This window comes from Leptonychotes weddellii, chromosome 1, assembly GCF_054177405.1.
Source record: "Leptonychotes weddellii isolate Sample4059 chromosome 1, ASM5417740v2, whole genome shotgun sequence".
NCBI lineage: Eukaryota > Metazoa > Chordata > Mammalia > Carnivora > Phocidae > Leptonychotes > Leptonychotes weddellii.
In genome coordinates this window covers 52,925,139-52,948,526 of record NC_138369.1, presented here as the reverse complement: position 1 = coordinate 52,948,526, position 23,388 = coordinate 52,925,139, and the positions used below count along the sequence as shown (strand labels likewise).

The following is a 23,388-nucleotide window of genomic DNA, read 5'->3' as shown; positions in this document are numbered from 1 at the left end:
AATAAATAAAATCTTAAAAAAAAAAAAAAGATGAAACCAGAGAGGGAGACAAACCATAAGAGACTCTTAATCTCAGGAAACAAACTGAGGGTTGCTGGAGTGGTGGGGGGTGGGAGGGATGGGGTGGCTGGGTGATGGACACTGGGGAGTTTATGTGCTATGGTGAGTGCTGTGAATTGTGTAAGACTGATGAATCACAGACCTGTACCTCTGAAACAAATAATACATTTTATGTTAAAAAAAAATAGTAGGAAGGGAAAAATGAAGAGGGGGAATCAAACCATGAGAGACTATGGACTCTGAGAAATAAACTGAGGGTTTTAGACGGGAGGGGGGTGGGGAGATGGGTTAGCCTGGTGATGGGTATTAAGAAGGGCATGTATTGCATGGAGCACTGGGTGTTATACGCAAACAATGAATCATGGAACACTACATCAAAAACTAATGATGTAACGTATGGTGACTAACAATTAAAAAAAAAAACTATCTGCTTAAAATTTGTAAAACATGAGATCCTTTACTGAATTCAGTTATCATAAACCAGGGTTGGTAATCAGTAAACTGTATATATTTTTTTGTTTGAAAAGCTTATTTTTCCACAGTACATGTGGTCACAAAAGAAAAATTAAGTATTTTATATTAAAGAACTGTATCAATAGAGCCCATACTCTGTCTGGCACTTCGTCTAAAACTGAACATGAATCTCAATTTTCCTGAAACATCTCTTCACTTTTAACGTGAAAAGGTAAAAATAGCTATAATAACCTAAGTGCACCAAAAGAAAGTATCACTCACATCAAGTTACATATATCTAGGATTACATTATTTAAAAAAAAACACCTTCCACACATAATTTAATTCAATTTCTTCCTCTTACAGAAAGGCTCCTAACATGGTTTGGCTAAATTCTAAGACAGGGTAAAACAAGAAAGTTAACCCTGGGACTCTTAGTTTAGTACTGTACCCCCTTAAGACTACACAGATATACTGCCTATCTTATGGAGCTACCATACAAACCAAAAATAGTGCAAGGATAATCTCTCATATGTACAGTAGATAAGGCCTAATAAATGGATGACACGTAGGCAATATACGGTAGCAAAGTAGTGATAAAATTTTCCTATTATACCACACTGACTCTCAACTAATAACAAGTTCAAGTTTCATCAAGGAAAATGATGAACATGTAGGGTTCAAAGTGAAAATGATACTGGCTAACATTAATGTACAGAAGTAACCATAAAGAGTAGATTAGAAGATAAAAAAAATTACATATAAGCCTATGTAGATATATGGAGAACACATATGAAATACGAATAAAAGCAACTTAATGTAATTTATTAAGTATTTAAGGGTATAAGAATCATGGAGTAAAGAAAACTTCAGTGTAGGGTGAGGTTAATATGAAAAGTTCCTAGATATTGAAATCTGAAGTAAATCTTTTAAAGAGAAAAAAAGGACTTGTTTCTTTCTTTTTTTTTTTTTTTTAAGATTTTATTTATTTATTTGAGAGAGAATGAGAGACAGAGAGCATGAGAGGGAGGAGGGTCAGAGGGAGAAGCAGACTCCCTGCTGAGCAGGGAGCCCGATGCGGGACTCGATCCCGGAACTCCAGGATCATGACCTGAGCCGAAGGCAGTCACTTAACCAACTGAGCCACCCAGGCGCCCTCTTTTTTTTTTTTTTTAATTTATTTATGTAGGGGCACCTGGGTGGCTCAGATGGTTAAGCGAATGCCTTTGACTCAGATCATGATCCCAGGGTCCTGGGATCTAGTCCCACATCAGGCTCCTTGCTCAGTGGGGAGCCTGCTTCTCCCTCTCCCTCTACTGTTCCCCCTGCTTGTGCTCTCTCGCTCTCTGTCAAATAAATAAATAAATAAAATCTTAAAAAAACCAAGATTTATTCATGTATTTGAGAGAGAGAGAGAAGGGTGGAGGGGCAGTGTGTGTCCCAAGCAGACTCCACGTGGAACCCGATGTGGGGCTCAATTTCAGGACCCTGAGATCACACAACCTGAGCCAAAACCAAGAGTGGGACACTTAACTGAACTGACTACACCACCCAGGCGCCCCAAGGAGAGGATTTCAAAAAGAAAGAACAGCACTGCAGAAGCATGAACAAATTCGGCCAGAACTAATAAGACTGAGCAAGTTTCTGATTAGCTGAAGTAGAAAAAAGTACTTGCTAAAGATCACTGATAAATAAGGCTATTGAGATGCAGAAGAGACATACAGGCTGAGAGAACTAGAACACCAAAGGACAGCAAAACAGAAGTTCTGAAAGCAGGACAGTCCTAGGAGGCAACAAACTAGGATTCTGGTCCCAATACTCCTACTGCCTCATAACGAGCAGTCGGAGCATCAAATCCCATCTGGCCCTCCTTGTGTTCAAAAAATAAGCAAGATACGTAATACCTAGAATTACTGTCAAGCCTAAAATACTATCTGTCACAGCTAATAATAGGGAACTACTACAGGGCAGGGGTTACAAACATAAATGCCTACAGTCAGGGACATACAGAAAATGCCAAAAATGAACCAGCTCTAAAAATGGCAGTATTCCAAGCTTGCCATATCATAACTGATATCTCAGTTATGAGGAGACAAGAGGAGATGGGAGCGACTTATGAATCAGAAAGCTCATGACCCATTCAAAAGAGAAGCTATGACAAAACTTCAGCCAAAAAGTACCCGTAGGAGTGGAAGATCAGGGTTGCCACATTGACCAATTGTTTAAGACAAGTCATAAACATGAATTTTTATGTAAAATGTTGTAATTTTAAACAATGATTCAAAATGTTTTAAGAAAATACATAAGCAAGTAAAATATGTTTGCAGAGCATAGTTTTTAACATCATAGGATTTTTTTTTTTTTTAAAGATCTTATTTATTTATTTGACAGCGACACAGCGAGGGAGGGAACACAAGCACGGGGAGTGGGAGAGGGAGAAGCAGGCTTCCCGCGTAGCAGGGAGCTCGATGCAGGGTTCGATCCCAGGACCTTGGGATCATGACCTGAGCCGAAGGCAGACACTTAACGACTGAGCCACCCAGGCACCCCATCATAGGATCTTTCAGCAGAAGACTGACAGAGTAAAAAAATCACCTTTCTAGAGAATATTCATATAAAGAATGAATTGATACCAGGTATTGATTAAAAAGGGAATAATAAAGGGAAACTCACTAAGATGCTTCTGCTAAAAAGATAGCTAAACAAAAAAGTTTATAAAAAGAAGAAAGCAGCAGAATTTACGGTTATACCAAACATGAATAAAAAGTTGACCAAAGATAATTCAAAAATAAGTGAGGCATTATGAAGCATTAACTTAACTCATAAAAGAAAATCACAAACATCTGAGGTTTCCCTTAAATATTTCTTTTTTCCCCCCCTTAAATATTTCTACATAATAGGAACCAAATCTACTCATCAAAGCACTCGAAAAGACACATGAAGGTCACTCAGGTTTAGAAAACAGGTCAAAGTCAACGCTGTAATCCTAACCACCACACAAAGAAAAGCATTGTATTACTATGCTGTACTGTACTGCAAACACACTACTGTAAGTGCACCTCAAAGTATGGCTGGCAGCCTGGACCAGTCTACAAACTATTTGTGGTAAAAAAAAAAATGAAGAGTGTTTATAAAATAAAATTTTAAAAACAATCTGACCAAAATAATTTTATTTATTGAATCTAATAATAAAAAATTGGGCCTTGTTTTTTTTTCCTTTCACTTTGCTGTAATTTATTTTTATTGTATTTTACAAAATATTCATCTGCAACAGACTAGCAGCAAAAGAACTGGTCCGTCACAGATAGTCTAACAAGTGGCATTGTAGGAATGCAAACTGGAGCAGCCACTCTGGAAAACAGTATGGAGGTTCCTCAAAAAGTTAAAAATAGAGCTACTCTATGACCCAGCAATTGCACTGCTAGGTATTTACCCAAAGGATACAAAAATACAGATTCGAAGGGGTACATGCACCATGATGTTTATAGCAGCATCATCAACAATAGTCAAACTATGGCAAGAGCCCAAATGTCCATCAACTGATGAATGGATAAGGATGTGGTGTGTGTGTGTCTATATATATAATGGGATATTACTCAGCCATCAAAAAGAATGAAATCTTAACCATGTGCAATGACATGGATGGAACTAGAGTATACTACGCTAAGTGAAATAAGTCAGAGAAAGACAAATACCGTATGATTTCACTTATATGTGGAATTTAAGAAACAAAACAGATGAACATACGGGAAGGGAGGAAAAAAAGGAGAGAGAGGGAAACAAACCACAAGAGACTCTTAATGATAGAGAACAAACTGAGGGTTGATGGAAGGAAGTGGGTGGGGGGTGGGCTAGATGAGTGATGGGTATTAAGGACGGCACTTGTTATGAGCACTGGGTGTTCTATGTAAGTGATGAATCACTGAATTCTACTCCTGAAACCAATATACCAATAACTGTATGTTAATTAGAATTGAAATAAAAATTTGAAAAGGGAAAAAAATAAATGAATAATTAAAAAGAGAAAAAATGGAAAAAAGTCATGGTGTAAGTTATAAATTTTTAATGTTACAAAAAAAGTAAAAGTTACAGTAAAACATTTTAAAATATGAAGTAAAAATCTATCAACAGTATATTTAGTGTGTTTTTTGCTTTTTTTTTTGGTCTCAAAGGAAATATTTATTTAAATAGGCTTAAAATCTTTTATGTCTAGGCAACCTAAAATGCTAATTAGATCTCTGGGTTGTACAAAATCACATTTTTGCATTCACAGAGAACCAATTCTATTAAAAACAGTGAGAAAAAAAGTCAGTATGTCAAAACCCACAATAATTTTTAGATAAAGTTAACTTACCCATTACTACATAGGACTTAAATCGTGTTGATAATCTGTCCACAAAGGCACTTAAAATTTCCAATCCCATTAATGATACCTACAGATAGAAAGAAATTTTAATGAATACAAAGTACCAATGCATTCTTTCAAATCAATTATAATCACTGACATATAAAGATCTTCACATATTACCAAGTTTTTTTAAAAAATAAGGAGACTGCAGTATTCAGGGATAAACAGCCATGAGGTTAGGGCACCCTATTCTCAGATGGTTCAATAATAATAACAATAATAATAATAATAATGGTGTATAAATATGCAGGAAGATAGTGATAAAGTGTATTTGGCAAAATGTTAGTAACTGGTAAATTAGGTGAAGGGTACAAAGAAGTTCACTGACTATACAAGCAACTTTCCCATAATGTTGAAATGTTTCCTAAATGAAAGTTAAAAATAACAGCACCTTTTATTATACAGAAATTCCAGCTTTTGTCTAGGATGGAGACACTGGAAAAAAATACCACTCCCACTGTAACAAGAAAAAGCCAAATAATCTATAGAACCATATCTCTCTTGAATCCATAAGAAAGCTGCAGTTGTAGGATAATCAACTAGCCTGAAATTTAAGGAAAGATAGATGCTCCCAAGGAGAGATGGGACATAAGCAGTAGGACACATGTGGCAGAGGACAGAAGGAAAATGAAAATGTGATACAAGTGGGTTAAGAGTTCAACTATATTTAACTTGTTAATAGCTGAATGTGGGATAGCATGAAAATATATAATTCCTAGTAGCCACAGACACAAAAGGAGAGACCCATTTACAGGCTCTTTCTCCACAAACCTCCACTGAACACTCGTGATTGGAAAAAGTATCTCTTGGTTGTACAAGTCTGACGAAGGGAGCAGCTGCCTTTGTAGGAAAGGCACAAACCTTTCTTTTCCCATACTTTTGTAAGAAACAAAGGTATGATGCTACTGAAAGACAAATACTGTCACCCCAGGACACAGGTGAAAACTCACTGCTGCTGAGCAAAGAGGAAAGAAAAAAAGTTCTCTACTTCAGAGGGAGAAGCAGAAAATCATCCTGGGCTCAGATGATTAGAGGTCTATAGTTGAGGAGAGGCAGGATCTCTGATAAAGCCTCATCCCTAAGACTCAAGAACCAAGGGCTCCTAAGACTGAAGCTGGACCAGAAAAACAGAGAACACCCCCACTCGCCACAACCAGGCTAGCAAGGACAGCGTAAGGAGCAGTTTACCACTGGAGAAGAGAACATGGAGAAAAACCCTCTATGAAGCACAGGAAAAAAGGGAAGGTATAAGGTGAAGGGTGTTACAAAAACACTGAGTGGCCAACAATTAATTCCACTCCTAGGTATATATCCAAAGGAGTTAAACCAGGACACAGATACCTGTATGCCAATGTTCACTACAGCCTTATTCATAATAGCTAAAGGTGCAAAAACCCACATGTTCTTCAACTGATGGGTAAAGAAAATGTGGTGTATGCACTCAATCAAAAATGTGGTCATGAACAGGACTGACTGGTACATGTTACAACATGAATGAACCTTGAAAACATCGTAAGCGAAAAAAAAAGTCACAAATGGTGAGATGTTGTATGATTAAACTTGTAAGAAATGTCCAAAATAAGCAAACCTATAGAGATAGAAAGTAGATTAGTGGTTGCTTAGAACTAGGGAATATGGGGGGATAAGGTGGTATCTGCAAAAGGGTACAGGGATCTTCTTGAGGTGATGAAAATAATTATAAAATTAACTGTGCTGATGGTTGTGCATATATGTAAATATACTAAAAAAATCAATGAATTGTACACTTCAAATGAATAAATTGTATAATATGTAAATTATATCAATAAAGCTGTTAAAACATAATTGAAAAATCTACAAATAGGCTCACAGACTTAATAGACTTTACAGGTGATAAAAGCAGTATCTCAAATTAGCAGGAAAAACATGCACACTTGGTAAGATCTCATTTAGGAATCTATCCCTAATGTACACTAACAAAATTATTAAAGGACATATGAATATTATTCATTGCAAGAGACCAGAAACTATCCAAACATTCATCAATATGAGACAGATTCAATAAACGATGGTACATCCATGCTACAGGGTACTATAACACTGTATTTTATTTTTTAAAGATTTTATTTATTTATTTGACAGAGAGAGAGAGCGAGCGAGAGCAGGAACACAATCAGGGGGAGTGGGAGAGGGAGAAGTAGGCTTCCCGCTGAGCAGGGAGCCTGATGCGGGGCTTGATCCCAGGACCCTGGGATCATGACCTGAGACGAAGGCAGATGCTGAACGACTGAGCCACGCAGGCGCCCCACTCTAACACTTTAAAAATAAAAATGAGGACTACCCTAATTCTGCTATGCAATACCTCTATGATATTGTTTTCTTTAAGATTTTATTTATTTTAAAGAGAAAGAGTGAGTGGGGGGGGGGGTGGAGAGAATCTCAAGCAGACTCCTCGCTAAGCGTGGAGCACGACACGAGTCTTGATCTCACGACCCTGAGATCATGACCTGAGCCAAAATCAAGAGTCAGACACTTAACCAGCTGAGCCACCCAAGTGCACCTCCATGATATATCGTTAACTGAAAAAAGCAAGTTGGACAATGCATGTATATATACAAAGAGCACTACGTGTAGATATAGTTAGAAATGTTTATTAAAAATAACAGCAATGGAAAAATAATAAGAAAAAATATTTTTAATGGTTAGGAACAGGCTATAAGGAATAGAGAAGGAAGCCAGACTATTTTGAATACACTGTATTTGTAGCAATAACTAATTTCATTGAAAACAAAGTAAGTGAGCCTAAACATATACCAAATTAGTATTTTAACTATTTCAAGTGACTTTAAAGTATAGTAATTTGATTATCTCTCTCCAGGGGGATATACTAAGAACAAACACTAAACTCTGCAAAAAAGAAACTTCAATGATTTTAGAAATCTTGTTGATTGAAGGAGATAGAAGACATACAGAAGTAGTAAAAAATGCAGTCCTGAAACTAAATTAGAATCACTATGAACTCATGATATATTTTTCTTCAAAATTCCCATCCTATTTATTGAAAAAAAAAATCTAGAAACAATCAAACAAGTAACAATGAGTTCCACTAGCAGTCACATATATACTATTTCCCACTAAAAAGAACCAGAGTTTCTTGGAGAAGTGGCTGATTCCAGGGCAGGAGCAGGAACTAGGACATCTTGTGATACCAGACAGCGAAGATGCTGTAAGAGATTACTAGGGTCATGTCAAGATAGAACATTTAAATATTAATAAGGATAATAACTGCATTGTCTTGAAACACATTAGATATGTTTAAATACAAGAATTCATAATGATAAAAACTATTTAGCCAATACTGGAGGATGCTAGAAGACCACCTTAATATTTCAACACTTAGTAAATGAAAGAATCATTTGAACTACAGGCATACCTCAGAAAAACTGTGGATTCTGTTCCAGACCACTGCAATAAAGGGAATATCGCAACAAAGTGAGTCAAGTCAATTTTTTCATTTCCCAGTGCATATATAAGTCATGTTTACCCTATATTTTGCTCTAGTAAGCATGCAATATCATTATGTCTTAAGAAAAGTAAATACCTTAACTATAAAATACTTTACTGCTAAAAAATGTTAGCAATTATCTGAGCTTTCAGCAAGTTGTAATCTTTTGGCTGGTGGAGGGTCCTGCCTCAACGTTGATGGCTGCTGCCCAATCAGGGTGGTGGTTGTTAAAGGCTGGGGTGGCTGTGGCAATTTCTTAAAAATAAGACAACAAAAGGGGCACCTGGGTGGCTCAGTCGTTAAGCGTCTGCCTTCGGCTCAGGTCATGATCCCAGGGTCCTGGGATCGAGCCCCACACTGGGCTCCCTGCTCTGCGGGAAGCCTGCTTCTCCCTCTCCCACTCTCCCTGCTTGTGTTCCCTCTCTCGCTGTCTCTCTCTCATCAAGAAATAAATAAAATCTTCAAAAAAAAAAAAAAGACAACAATGAAGTTTGCTGCAACAACTGACTTTTCCTTTCATGAATGATTTCTCTGTAGCATGTGATGCTGTTTGATAGCCTTTTACCCACAGAATTTCTTTCAAAATTGGGAGTCAAGGTTCTCAAACTCTGATGCTGCTTATCAACTAAATATATGTAATATTTTTAATCTTTTGCTGTCATTTCAACAATCTTCACAGCATCTTCACCAGGAGTAGATCCCATCCCAAGAAAAACTATTTCCTCATTCATTAAGAAGCAACTCATCTGCTCCAGTTCTATCATGAGATTGTCGCAACTCACATTTTCAGGCTCCATTTCTTTTTTTCCCCCAAGTTATTTTAATTCCAGTTAGTTAACATATAGTGTTATATGAGTTTCAGGTGTACAATGTAGTAATTCAACACTTACATCACCCTGTGCTCATCATGACAAGTACATTCCCTAATACCTATCACCTATTTAACCCATCAGAATATCCAAAAAGACAGTCTTTTCAACAAACGGTGCTGGGAAAACTGGACAGCAACATGTGAAAGAATGAAACTGGACCACTTTCTTACACCTTACACAAAAATAAACTCAAAATGATCAAAGACCTAACTGTAAGATCTGAAACCATAAAAATCCTAGCAGAGAACATAGGCACGTAACTTCTTTGACACTGGCTGTAGCAACTTCTAGATGTCTCCTGAGGCAAGGGAAACAAAAGCAAAAATAAATTATTGGGACTACATCAAGATAAAAAGTTGCTGCACAGCGAAGACTCCACTTCTAATTCTAGTTCTCTTGCTATTTCTACCACGTCTGCAGTTACTCCCTCCCTTGAATGCCTCAAAGCCATCAACTTCTTCCAAACTCCTGTTATGTTGAACTCTTCCCAGGAATCATGAATTTTCTAGGCATCTAGAATGGTGAGTCCTTTCCAGAAGCTTTCAATTTACTTTGCCCAGATCCATCACAGGAATCACAATCTATGGCAGCTATAGCCTTACGAAATGTTATTTCTTAAACAGTAAGACTTTAAAATAAAAATTACTCCATGATCCATGGGTTGCAGAATGGATTAGCAGGCATGTTAGCAGGCATGAAGACAACAGTAATTCTCATTGTACATCTCCACTGCAGCTCTTGCATGACCAGGTGCATTGTCAACGAGCAGTAATATTTTGAAAGGAATCTTTTTTTTCTCAGCAGTAGGTCTCAGCAGTGGCTTAAAATATTCAGGAAACCATGTTGTAAATAGATGTGCTCTCCCCCAGGCTTTGTTGTTCCATTTATAGAGCACAGGAGAGTGGATTTAGCATAATTCCGAAGGGCCTTAGGATTTTCACAATGGTAAGTGAAGCAGTGGCTTCAACTTAAAGTCATAGGTTGCATTAGCCCATAACAAGAGAGTCACCCTGTCCTTTAGAGCCAGGCACTGACTTCTCTCTAGCTGTGAAAGTCCTAGATGGCATCTTATTCTAACATAAGGCTGTTCCGTCTACATTGAAAATCTGTTGTTTAGTGTAGCTACCTTCATGAATCATCCTAGCTAGATCTTCTGAATAACTTGTTTGAACTTTTATGTTATGGAGATGGCTTCTTTCCTTAAACCTCATGAACCAACTTCTGGCTTCAAACTTCCATGACTTCCTCACCAATCTCAGCCCTCACAGAACTGAAGATAGTTAGGGCCTTGCTCTGGACGACACTCTGGCTTAAGGGAGTATTGTGGCCGCTTTGATCTTCTATCCAGACCACTAAAACTTTGTCTCTCTATCAGCAATAAAGCTGTGTTGCTCTCTTATCATTTGTGTGTTCACTGGAGTAGCACTTTTAATTTCCGTCAAGAACCTTTCCTTTCCAGTCACAAGTTGGCTGTTTGTCACAAGAGGCCTAGCTTTTGGCCTGTCTCAGCTTTTGACTTGCCTTCCTCACTAAGCTTAATCATTTCTAGCTTTTGATTTACTGTGAGACACACGCAACTCTTTCTTTCACTTGAACATTTAGAGGCCATCGTAGAGCTATTAATTGGCCTCATTTCAATATGGTTGTGTCTCAAGGAACAGGGAGGCCCAGGGAGAGGGAGAAAAACAGGAAATGGCTGGTCAGTGGAGCAGTCAGAACACATTTATTGATTAAGTTTGCCATCCTGAATAGGTGTGGTTCCAACCATTACAATAGTAACATCAGAGATCACTGATCACAGATCATCATAACACACTACAACAAAAAAATTTAGAAATACTGCAAGAATTACCAAAATGTGGCATAGATATAACAAAGTAACCAAATGCTGTCGGAAAAAGGGCACCAATTGACTTGTTTAATGCAGGGTTGCCACAAACCTTCAATTTGTGAAAAATGCAGTATATGAAGCACAATAATGTAGAGCACAAGAAAATGAGGTATGCCTGCCTTTCTATTATAAACTATGCCAATGAGTAACCAAACAGAAGTAAATGGTCTAAATTTCTCTTAATAAGCGAAAGAATGACAAAATTAGAGTATCATTTTGCAAACCCTAATGAATTAAGAGATCTAAACACTGAACATTAATGGTTGCTAACATCATAAAAAGATACTATCATACCTTATGTGCTTTCTTGATGCTATGTGCCTCCTGAGGAGGAAAAAAAGATCGAATCTGATCAAGCTATAGGTCCAACTACCAATTTATAGGAAATACAGAGGAACTAGCGCACAGGAATGAAATCAGCAAAATCATAACTGTGGGAAACTCTACAAATAAAATCCAAGAATTTTTTTTTTAAGATTTTATTTATTTATGGGAGAGAGAGAGAAGTGGGGGGTGCCCACGAGTGGGGGTAGGGATAGAAGGAGATGCAAGGTCTCCACTGAGCAGGGAGCCCTATGCAGGACTTGATCCCAGAACCCTGGGATCATGACCTGAGCTGAACGCAGACGCTTAACGACTGAGCCACCCAGGCACCCTAAAATCCAAGAATTTTTAAAAAGAGAAACTGAGGGAGAAACAAATTCAAAGAAACTTAATAAACATGTTGACTGAGGTATGGCCTCCCAAAGGTGTCCACATCCTAACCTCTAAGACCTGTGAGAATGTTCCTTTATGTGGTAAAAAGAACTTTAAAGATGTTGTAAAGGTCTTAAAGTGGGGAGATTACTCTGGGTTATCTTGGGCCCAATATATCACAAGACACCTCATAAAAGAGAGGCAGGAGAGTAAACAGAGATGCAATGACAAAAGCAGTGGTCAGGAAGATTTGAAGGTGCTATACTGCTGGCTTTGAAGACAGAAGAGGTCTTAAGCCAAGAAATGCATGCAGTTTCCAGAATATGGAAAATTATCTCCTCGAAGTTCTCTAGAAGAATACAATCTTGCTGAAACCTTGATTTTATCCCAGCGAAACCCATTTAGGACTTCTGACCTCCAAAACTATAAGAAAATAAATCTATGTTGCTTAGGCTACTAAGGGTATGGTAAATTGACACAGCAGCAACAGGAAACTAATATATTAACAAATCACAGTGTGGAAATCTTATTTGGATCCTGAGTTTTCTTGAAATAATTAAAGGGGTGCCTGGGTAGCATAGTCAGTTAAGCATCCAACTGTTGGTATCAGCTCAAGTCTTTTTTTTTTTTTTTTTTTAAGATTTTATTTATTTATTCATGAGAGACAGAGAGAGAGAGGCAGAGGGAGAAGCAGGCTCCCCGCAGAGCAGGGAGCCCGATGCGGGACTCGATCCCAGGACCCTGGGATCATGACCTGAGCCGAAAGCAGTTGCTTAACCAACTGAGCCACCCAGGCGCCTGGTATCAGCTCAAGTCTTGATCTCAGGGTCGTGAGTTCAAGCCCCACACTGAGTTCCACACTGGGTGGGAGCCTACTAAAATAAACAAATAAATATCTAATTAAAAATTTGCATGACATTTTAAAAATTGGAAATTTGACCCTGCATATTTGGCATTATTTTTTTTTTTTACATATGATAATGGTGGTGAGGTTATGTTAACAATTTTTTAATAATTTTTTTTAAGTAGATTCCATGCCCAGTTGGGAGCCCAACGTGAGGCTTGAACTCAAGACCCTGAGATCAAGACCTGAGCTGAGATCAAGAGTTGGACGCTTAACTGCCTGAGCCACCCAGGCACCCCAACAATTCTTTAAAGAACATTTATCTTTGAGACACTAAATCAAAAGTCTCATTGATGAAACAATGTATCTGTGATTTGTGACAAAGTGATGGGGCATGATTAGCCATGGACTGATGAGTGTTGTGGGTGGATTTGTTATTTTATTCTGTCTACCTTTACATATGTTCAAAATTCTTTATAGTAAAAAGTTTTTTTAAAAAAAATTACAGGAGGGGCGCCTGGGTGGCTCAGTTGTTAAGTGTTGGCCTTCGGCTCAGGTCATGATTCCAGGGTCCTGGGATGGAGCCCTGCATCGGGCTCTCTGCTCAGCAGGAAGCCTGCTTCTCCCTCTCCACTCCCCATGCTTGTGTTCCCTCTCTTGCTGTCCCTCTCTGTCAAATAAATAAAATCTTTAAAAAAAAAAAAATTACAGGAACTGTGATTCCTAATGGTGAAATGAACATACCCTTGAAACAAAAGAACTCAAGGCCCACACTCTTTTACTCAACCTCATCCTAAGAGTCTTAGCCAATGCACCCAAACCAAGCAAAACTAAAGAACTGGAAAGAAGCAAAACTATCATTATTATCTGGTAGTCCCCCCTTATCCCCAGTTTTGCTTTCCACAGCCTGAGTTACCAAGGTCAACTGTGGTTCAGAAGTAGATAATCCTCTTCAGAAATCAATAATAGCCTAACACTATGTTACAATGCCTACATCATTAACCTTACTTCATCTCATCATTTCATTATCCCACATCATCACAAGAAGGGTGAGTATAGTACAAGGAGATTTTGAGAGACCACATTCATATAGCTTTTATTATAGTATATTGTTATAAATGTTCTGCTTTATTATTGCTGTTAATCTCTTATGGTGCCTAACATAAATTAAACTTTCTCACAGGTATGTATGTATAAGAAAAAACATAGTGTGTATATAGGTACGATCTGCTGTTTCCAGCATCTGCTGGGGAGTCTTGGAAATGTATCCCCCACAGATGAGAAGGGACTACCATTTATAGAGAAAACCTAAAAGAATCCACAAACTGCAGAAAAAATGTTTTGAATTACGGGGCAGGTTGGTCGCAAAAATCAATATCCAAAATGCCATTTCATTTCAATATATCAGAAAACATAATTTTTTAAAAATAAAAAAATAGGATTTATACTCTCAATAACTATTAGAATAAATCTAACAAAATGTGTTTAAGACCTATTTGGAGAAAATAATGAAACATTAATGAGACATATTGAAGAAAACACAGGGGCACCTGGGTGGCTCAGTCGGTTAAGCATCTGCCTTTGGCTCAGGTCATGATCCCAGGGTCTTGGGATCGAGCCCCCACATCGGGCTCCCTGCTCAATGGGGAGTCTGCTTCTCCCTCTCCCTCTGCCTCTCCCTCCATTGGTGCTCTCCCGCTTGCTTTCCCTCTCTCAAAAAAATAAATAAAATCTTAAAAAAAAAAAAAGCACAAATAATTTTCATGGGTAAAAGAGGTCATTATAAAGATATCCAATCTGGGGCGCCTGGGTGGCTCAGTCATTAAGCAACTGCCTTTGGCTCAGGTCATGGTCCCAGGGTCCTAGGATCGAGTCCCACATCGGGCTCCCTGCTCCGCAGGAAGCCTGCTTCTCCCTCTCCCACTCCCCCTTGCTTGTGTTCCCTCTCACTGTGTCTCTGTCAAATAAATAAAATCTTAAAAAAAAAAAAAAAGATACCCAATCTTCCCCCCAAAAGAGGATATTCAATGTAATTCCAATAAAAGCCCCAATTTTTTAGTGCAACTTGACTGATTCTAAAATTCACATGGGTTAGTAAATAAAGACCCAATAATAAGCCAACACATTCTTAAAGAATATGGTGGGTGAATTTGATATAGCAAATATCAAAATTTACCATGGAGCCAGAGACAATTGACTTTCCTGAATTTCCATTTGGACATCTTTCAACTTAGCCTACATCTTGGCTAAGGGTCCTTTCAGTAGAATAAGAAACCATCAAGAAAGAAGAGAAGAAAACAACTAGAGCTATCTTCCAATTTGCTCCCCACCACTTCCTTACGAACTCAAATGCCTCCATTCAGGTTATTTTATTATTTTTTAAGATTTTATTTATTTATTCGAGAGAGAAAGACATCATGAACAGAGGGCAGAGGAGAGGGGCACAGGGAGAAGCAGGCTCCCCACTGAGCAGGGAGCCTGATACGGGGGGCTCGATCCTGGGACTCCGGGATCATGACCTGAGCCAAAGGCAGACTGCTCAACCGACTGAGCCGCCCAGGCGCCCCTCCATTCAGGTCCTTTAAAACATAAAAGCAAAACTAGTGTACTTTCTAACAGGTACATATAAAATACAAAAGCAAAAATAGAAACATATTAAATTATAAATATAAAAGTATAAAACATAAAATATTAAAAAAACTAAAAGCAAAAATAATATTTTTTAACAGGCAGAAAAACAGAAACTCTAAAAAGCAAATTTGGGGCTAAGACCAAGCTTAAATTTTAGGGTGTTTTAAAGTCATAAAACTGAAATTTAAAAAAATTTATGAAATTTTATTAACCCCAAGAAGTCCCAGAACCTTTAGGGTCATTTTCCCATTCTCTTTCTCACTCTCCCTTTTCACCTCTGAATGAGAGGTGGTTTAACGTATCTGAGTAACTAATGTGATGTCAATAAAATCACACGCAAGTTGTCGCCTTGGCCAGAGTTTCATTTAATTCACTATGTTTAATTTTCCAAATAGTTTAAATCAGAAATGTTGTCCAACAACAACAAAGCTAAATAAATGCACGAGATAGTAATGACTACTTGCAATTTAAGAATCACAACTAGAATTTCCCATGTAAAAGTCAGCCTAACAACAATTCTTGAAATCTAGGAAGAAGATAAGCTTAATTCATAATCACAGATGTTTTCCACCGTAAGTAGAAAAGAAAAAAAGATATGTATTCTTTGTAAGAAGCAGACTTCCTGTAATGCTCCTCTCATTAGGAAATATTAATGGTTTACAGGACATTTTTTCCACAAATTAACTCAGCATCTAAGAAAATGAGTAAAGAATGGGATAGACGAGGGGCGCCTGGGTGGCTCAGGCATTAAGCGTCTGCCTTTGGCTCAGGTCATGATCTCAGGGTCCTGGGATCGAGCCCGCATCAGGCTCCCGGCTCAGCAGGAATCCCGTTCTCCCTCTCCCACTCCCCCTGCTTGTGTTCCCTCTCTCGCTGTCTCTCTCTCTCTCTCTGTCAAATAAATAAATAAGTAAAATCTTAAAAAAAAAAAGAATGGGATAGAGTAATTGTCAAGTAGAGCTTCTATGCCCAGATTAAGTAAGTAAAATCTGATGGCTTACAAAATTGAAAACCTAAAAAGAATTAACAGGTTATTTTTATGTAATTATATAAATAATAAAACTATTTCCCTCAAAAAAAGGAGGGAAACAAATGACTTAAAATTAAAGGTACTGATTAATTCTAGATCAAGTGAGCGGGACAAGACAGGAGAAGTATAATCCAGTATTTCCACTTCTAGACATATACCCAAAAACAGTTATTCTAAACTGGGGGAGGGGGTAGTACAACACACTGTTATTCCTTGGAGCTGTGCGGCCCAAAGGTACATGGCCATACTTAGCAGTCCTGCTGCCAGCCATTCAAGTAAATGAAAATCCTGTTTGAAATTATCAGAGCCTAGAACTTTTCTTTTGCATGGTTTTAGTAAATAAGTTTTCCAGCTGGTAAATCAAGGGACAAATGTGCTTTAATTTAGATTTAACAAACACTGAGAGCCTGCTATGGGTATAAATGCTGGGAGGTGGGTACACACCCTAATGGGAATCTTAAGAAATTCCAATTCTTTCAATTTTCTCAGGAAAGTAGCAAGTAAGGCCATTAGCTGACACTGAATATAGAATAGATACTGGTAGGTCTGAGGGGGAGCGGAACAGATATAAAATAGTTTGTCTAAGACTGAATGAACTAGAAAATACAGTATGATTGCCAGCCACCAATAAGGGCCCCCTTGAAGGTCAGAAATTTAAAATGAAATCAGAGGTTTTGTGTTCTTCTCCATCTACCTTTAGTTGCAGGTGTAGGCACCACAGGTGTGGGGGTAGGCAGAGTTGGATTAACCAGGATTCCATTTTATCAAATCACGACCATAAACGAGTATGAACATCGAGAAGAGAATTAAGAATGAATGTCGGGAGGGGCGCCTGGGGCTCAGTCGTTAAGCGTCTGCCTTCGGCTCAGGTCATGATCCCGGGGTCCTGGGATCGAGCCCCACATCAGGCTCCCTGCTCGGCAGGAAGCCTGCTTCTCTCTCTCTCTCACTGCCCCCTGCTTGTGTTCCCTCTCTCGCTGTGTCTCTGTCAAATAAATAAAATCTTTAAAAAAAAAAAAAAAGAATGAATGCTGGGTGTGATTGATTGACCAGGAAATGGAAGCTCAGACTAGAGGAGTGTGGGATAGTTAAAAGCTAACTGGATTGGGGTGGTCAAACTCTTTAAGTTGGAGTACTCAACAAAAATAAGGTTCAGGATTTAGAGTTCTAGGATATCACAATCACCAATAGTAATGCCACTTGTGAGTCTGAATCCCCAGCAACCACACACCCGTAGTGGTCTGAACTGGCTGTGGTAGCATCTACAGCAAAACTATGTACTGGTACAGCCATCTAGCTACCATTATGGGGCATTTACATACTGAACTCTATTTTATCCCATTACAAATTACATATAATTTTCCTTTTTTAGTACAGCTAGGACATTATTGGGATTTTAAAAAATTATGTGTCCTCGGTATTATCTATAAATTTTATTTCAGGATTATAAGGGAGACATTAAAAGAGGGCACTGAATCTGACAGGGTTCAGAATCACTGCCCTAATCAAACTCTCATGCAAGGAGACAATGTAAAAGAACGTTTACAGTAAAAAATTAAAAATGTGGACATTCTTTATTGTAAGTTGGGGTGCCTGGGTGGCTCAGTCGTTAAGCGTCTGCCTTCGGCTCAGGTCATGATCCCACAGTCCTGGGATCGAGCCCCGCATCGGGCTCCCTGCTCTGCAGGAAGCCTGCTTCTCCCTCTCCCACTCCCCCTGCTTGTCTTCTCTCTCTCGTTGTCTCTCTCTCTGTCAAATAAATAAATAAAATCTTTAAAAAAAAAAGAATAGGCAAGGTCCATATATAAAGACAGATCTCAAACAATTTTTGTTTAAGCAAGCTAAGAAATGGTATATTTTAAGAAACTAACAGTTTATAAGAAATACAATCAAGGTGAAGCTGACATTGGAAAGTCTCATCCTTCAAATGGCAAAGGGGCTGTGATTTTGGATTCCGAGAAGACTTGAAATCTTAGCATATTACTTAGCTCAGCACTTCATAGTTATATAAATGCTATTTATTTCTCCATTTTTAGACTCAACTTACTGTTACATTTGCAGATAAACAATATAAAAAAGTAGAGCTGATAAATGATAGGATACTGAAGAGTTTTAGAAAAGTAAAGAAAGGGAGTAGGAAAATCTCAACCTCCCTAGGTTCAAGTACTCCTCCATCAATTTGCCAAGTATATGAGAGGTGCTCAAGAAAGGCAATTATCGGGTGCCTGGGTGGCTCAGTCACTTAAGCGTCTGCCTTCGGCTCAGGTCATGATCCCAGGATCCTGGGATCGAGTCCCGCATCGGGCTCCCTGCTCTGTGGGGAGCCTTTCTCCCTCTCCTCCCCACTTGTGCTCTCTCTCTATCTCTGTCTCTCTCTCTCAAATAAATAAAATCTAAAAAATAAAAATAAAAAAAAGGTAATTATCCTTAATTCCTCTCTCTCAACCCAACAGGAGGTCCCACTGGCTCTATCACCAAAGTGTATCTCAAAATCTTGCACTTCTCAACATTGCCATCTTTACAATCTACTCTCCACAAAGCAGCCACCCCTCTACATAAAACCCTCCACTGACTTTGAATAAAATCCTATAAGGCTCTTTCCACCTGCCTCCCCAATTTCATCTTTCTTAACACATCATTCACTTATAAACTCTAGCCATGTTGTCCTTTATGTTCCTCCACAGAACTAGGGCCTCCACATTTGCAGTTTCCTCTGCCTAAATCATCCATCACTCCTATATTTATTTCACGTCTACACCCAAATTTCACCTCCCTTTCTTGACTACCTGCATCCTACCCAACACTCCCTATTCCCTTCACTGCTTTTTTTCTCCAAAGTACTTACCACCTCTAACATATTATAGATTCTAGTTACTCATCTGTGGGTATTCCTCTACCCCCACTAGAATCTAAGTCCACAAAGGCAAGGATTTTTGTTTTCCCACTATTGTATCTGAAGTACCTAGAAGAGTGCCTGCTCATGGTACGTACTCAATAAATATCCAAATGAAGCTAAATGAATGAGATTTACTAGTCTTGTTCACAGCTGGATCCTCAGTATCTAGAACAATACCCAACATATAGTATAATCACTCAAATTTTTGGAAGTAATGATGGTTATTAAGATATTCAAATTCTAAAGTAGTATCAAATCTGAAGAAAACTGTATTTTGTTCAGCATATTTTGAAATTTAAGTACAATTCTCTATTTGTGTGTATGTTCAAAAAATTCCATGATACGCTTTTTTTCCTAAAGACTTAAATATGTGTTATTGTACCTTGGGTAAAAAATGATGACCTAGTTTGGTAACTTAGTTTATAAAACCCAAGCAAGAAACTAACCCAAACGCCCTCTAACAACGTCAGAAAAGGTTTTATATACAGCATCCAGTAGAAAGAAGAGAACTAATGACTCAAGAAGGAGAAAGTAGAATTGATGAATTAATGGCCTTAAGTAGGCAAGAGACCATGGAATCTAAAATTCATGTAGTGGAATTGATACAGTAAGTGAAACAGAGAAGAAGGTAGAATATACAGACAGCACAGCTACAAGGGCGTGTGTAGGTAAGGTTGTGGAAGCCTGCGGCAGTTTTCTTCTGATTGTGTAAACTGTCTCAGGCTACAGTATCTAGTAAGGAGCATGGAGAGAATGTGTAGTAAAGAGATGAGAACCTGGTCAGATCCCTGATGGATTCTAATTCTTAGGGACCAGTTGAAAGGAAAATACAGCACTAAGTAGTAGTGCTTAAAGACATTAAAGAAAAACTAGGATATTGTGGTATTACAGAAGCCAAGAGATGTGTTTCAAGAGATGGGACTGGTCAAATGCCATTCACTGAAGGTACATCTTTAGAGTGAAATGGTCCAAAGCCAACTCACCATGGCTGACGTAGAAGGTGACACGATGGTATATCTGAAGATTGAAATGGTCCAAAGCCAACTCCCTATGGCCAGCGTAGGTGACACCCTTCACTTGGGAAGGGGAGCAAGCATTACCAAAGAGCTGACTTTCTACAACAGCCTATGTTGCAACATAAAATCAATTATCTTGAGTGTGCATATGTCCTCACAGTGTAAGTAAATTTAGCTTGTTTCTCCCAAAGAAATAATAACCTCCCAAACAGTTGATATATTATTCAATATTAACGTTTTCTAAAGTTTTAAAAAATAATGAAATAGTATGTAATAGAGCATCAAGGTGGTTAATTCCCATAGGGTTTATTATCCTTGTAAAAGTCAACCCCTTCCAAGACTCATGTAAGTTTCACCATTAAATCTGCACAATAATTGCAGTTTGACTTTCTACTCTAGGACAATAAAGCTTTCAAAGTACAGCCTATTCGCAGGATTATAAGCATAAATTACTTAGAAAAATCACTTCATCCGTAGATTTGAGCCAGCATTTTAAAGCAACACTGCCACCAGAAGACTAGAAAGAAAAATAACTGCTAAAAACTACAGTACAGGCTCAGTACAGAATATTTACCTGGTCTCTCAACTTGGCTACATTACAGCCTGCCTACTACCAGCTCTTCAAAAACACTCATTCTTCTTGTAACTCGTAATTTTTTTTCATCATCAACTAATCCACTGGGACACGTTTCACTAGGTCACCTACTAGTACACAGGTTTCAAATCCGAGTCAATCCTCAACTGCAGCAAAACAAATTAACAGGAAGCGTTCAACTACTTTCCGTCGACAATAAATGAAAAACAAATACATAATGCCCCGGGGTCAGCACCTTTGTATTAGATTTAACGGTAAACTTAATCAGGCAATCAGGCACCTGATTAAGCTCTAAAGATCCCTTAGAGACGAAGAGCACAACCTTCCAGACTCAAAATTTTAAAAAGAAAAAAAGAAACAAGTAAGATAAAAAGCACTAATTAAGAGGAATTAATTGACACTCTTTTGAACTTAAAAATTGTATCCTAATGTTCTATGTCTTGGTCTAACAGTGTTTACAAGATACGTACAAATGCAAAAAGTCTTCGAGCGCTTTCTGTATGCAAAGTATCGATGATTTTTTAAATAGCTGATTAAACATTGTGTCCTAATGCCAAAAAAACTCCGCACTGTGTCACGGAATCGCTGAATTTGTCATTGTTCACAACTGGGGAAAATCTTGGTCCTGGTGGGAACTAAGTCCCCGACTCGCGTCCAGGGACCCTTGAGCCTACAGGTTTCCCCTTCACGGGGCGGTTCCGAGGCGCCAGGCGCACCCCGGGGGCTCGCCTGGCTGGTCGCGCGCGTCCGGGATTAAAGGGCTGGCCGGAGAGGGCGTGCCCGGCCCGGCCGCGCCGCCGCCGCCGCCGCCGCCGCTTACCCGGTAGTTGCTCGAGCCCACCCAGCCGGTGAGCGCATCGACCGTCTTGCCCAGGCGGCCCAGGTCCTCCTCCAGGTCCGGGATGGCGCCGGGGGCGCCGAGATAGAGCAGCAGCTCCTGGCCGACCTGCAGGCGGCCGCCGACGTCCTTCTGCTGCACCTGGGCGCTGAAGTACTCCATGCTGCGGGGCTCCATGGCCGCCCGCCCGTGAGGGACCAACTTTTGCCGAGCGCCGCCCAGCCGCCAGCGCGGGTCCCCGCGGGAACGGGCCGGACGCGCTCGGTGCGGCCGACGCCCGGCTCACGGGGTGCGGCGGGCGGCGGGACTAGCGCCAGGCGCCGAGCGGCCCCCAAACTACTCAAACTCGGCGCCCCCCGCAACCCAGCCCGCTTTAGAGGCCGCGGCCGCCGACGACGTCAGCACGCGCGTGACGTCAGCGCGACGCCGGCGAGCGCCCTCCCCTCCCGACTGCAACTTGCCGGCGGCGGCTGCTCCCGAGGAAGCCGCTGGGCATAGTGGGACCCCTGGCGGGAGTTGGGGTCCAACTGGATCAGCACCTTTCTAGAGGCTGGCCCATATCGGGCATCTACTATCGCAGCGTCCTTCCCTCAACTCTGTAAGATAGAGAACGCTTCCAAGTTTTCTTCTGCTTGAAGTCAGTACTTGGGCAAGTTTCTGGTACTTGGAAATCCCCCTTCCCCATCTCCACACTTTTTTTTTTAACCTTGTAAGAATACACTTCCTCATAAAAGAACACCATGACCCCTGCTTCCAGTCACCATGGTTGATTGGGTCACCATGTAATTTTTTTTGTTGTTTTTAACTGAGGTTTAATTTACATGGAATAAGACACACGTATTTTAAGTGTACAGTCTATGAGTTTTTGGCAAATGTATTCACCAGGGTAACCACAGCACCAACGAATATGTAGCACATTCCCACTACTCTGGTAAGTTCCAGGAACTTCCCAGTCAATAACCACTCCCTCCCAAGTAATTCTAATCTAATTTCTATTACCTTAGCGTAGTTTTTCCCGTTCTTTAACATCACATCACTTCATACAGTCTGTACTCTTTTGAGCCAGACTTCTTCCCCTTAGCATAATGTTTTGAGATTTACCCAGTACTGTTGGTGTTTCAGTAGTCCCTCTTTATTGCTGAGTAGAAGTCCATTGTATGGAAGCAGTACAATTGTTGACCCATTCACCTGTGTATAGACCTTTGCGTTTCCATCTTTTTAATAATTATGTATAAAGCTGCTATAACCGTTAGTGTGTAAGCCATTGTGTTGGCACATGTTTTCTTTTCTCTTGGATTAACACTGAGGACTGGAATTACTAGGTCTTCAGATAGGCGTGTATTTAACTTGAGGAGAAACTGCCAAATTGTTGTCCAAAGTGGCTTGACCATGTTACACCCTCACCAGCAGTGCTTGAGAGATCCAGTTGCTCCACGTTCTCCACCGGATTTAGTATGGTCAGGGTTATTAGTTTTAGACAAAAGTGACTGCTACTCCTAGCCCTCCATTCACCTTTCTGAACTCAGGGATCACACTAGATGATCTTCAAGTCACAAAAAAACTAAACAGTCTTCAAGTTATAAGATAATAAGATGTCATTTGAATAACCCTGGAAGTACCTATAAAATGCTTAGTAAACACTGGTTACTATTACCCATATAAACCTGTGTGTGT

General features: G+C 39.4%; 1 protein-coding gene across 36 annotated transcripts in view; it reads right to left on the bottom strand.

Annotated features, from left to right (window-relative positions):
* The window catches only part of CLASP2 (cytoplasmic linker associated protein 2), a 185,388-nt gene extending 163,280 nt beyond the window's left edge, over positions 1 to 22,108 (bottom strand). For all 36 annotated transcript variants that reach the window (XM_081823428.1, XM_081823471.1, XM_081823437.1 and 33 more), the window contains exons 1-2: positions 21,697 to 22,108; positions 4,868 to 4,946 (exon numbers count right to left, since the gene is read on the bottom strand). In XM_081823428.1, the coding sequence (XP_081679554.1) occupies positions 4,868 to 4,946; positions 21,697 to 21,891 (274 nt within the window). In that variant the 5' untranslated portion in view covers positions 21,892 to 22,108. The remainder of the gene's footprint in view (positions 1 to 4,867; positions 4,947 to 21,696) is intronic.
* Between the last annotated feature and the right edge of the window lie 1,280 nt (positions 22,109 to 23,388).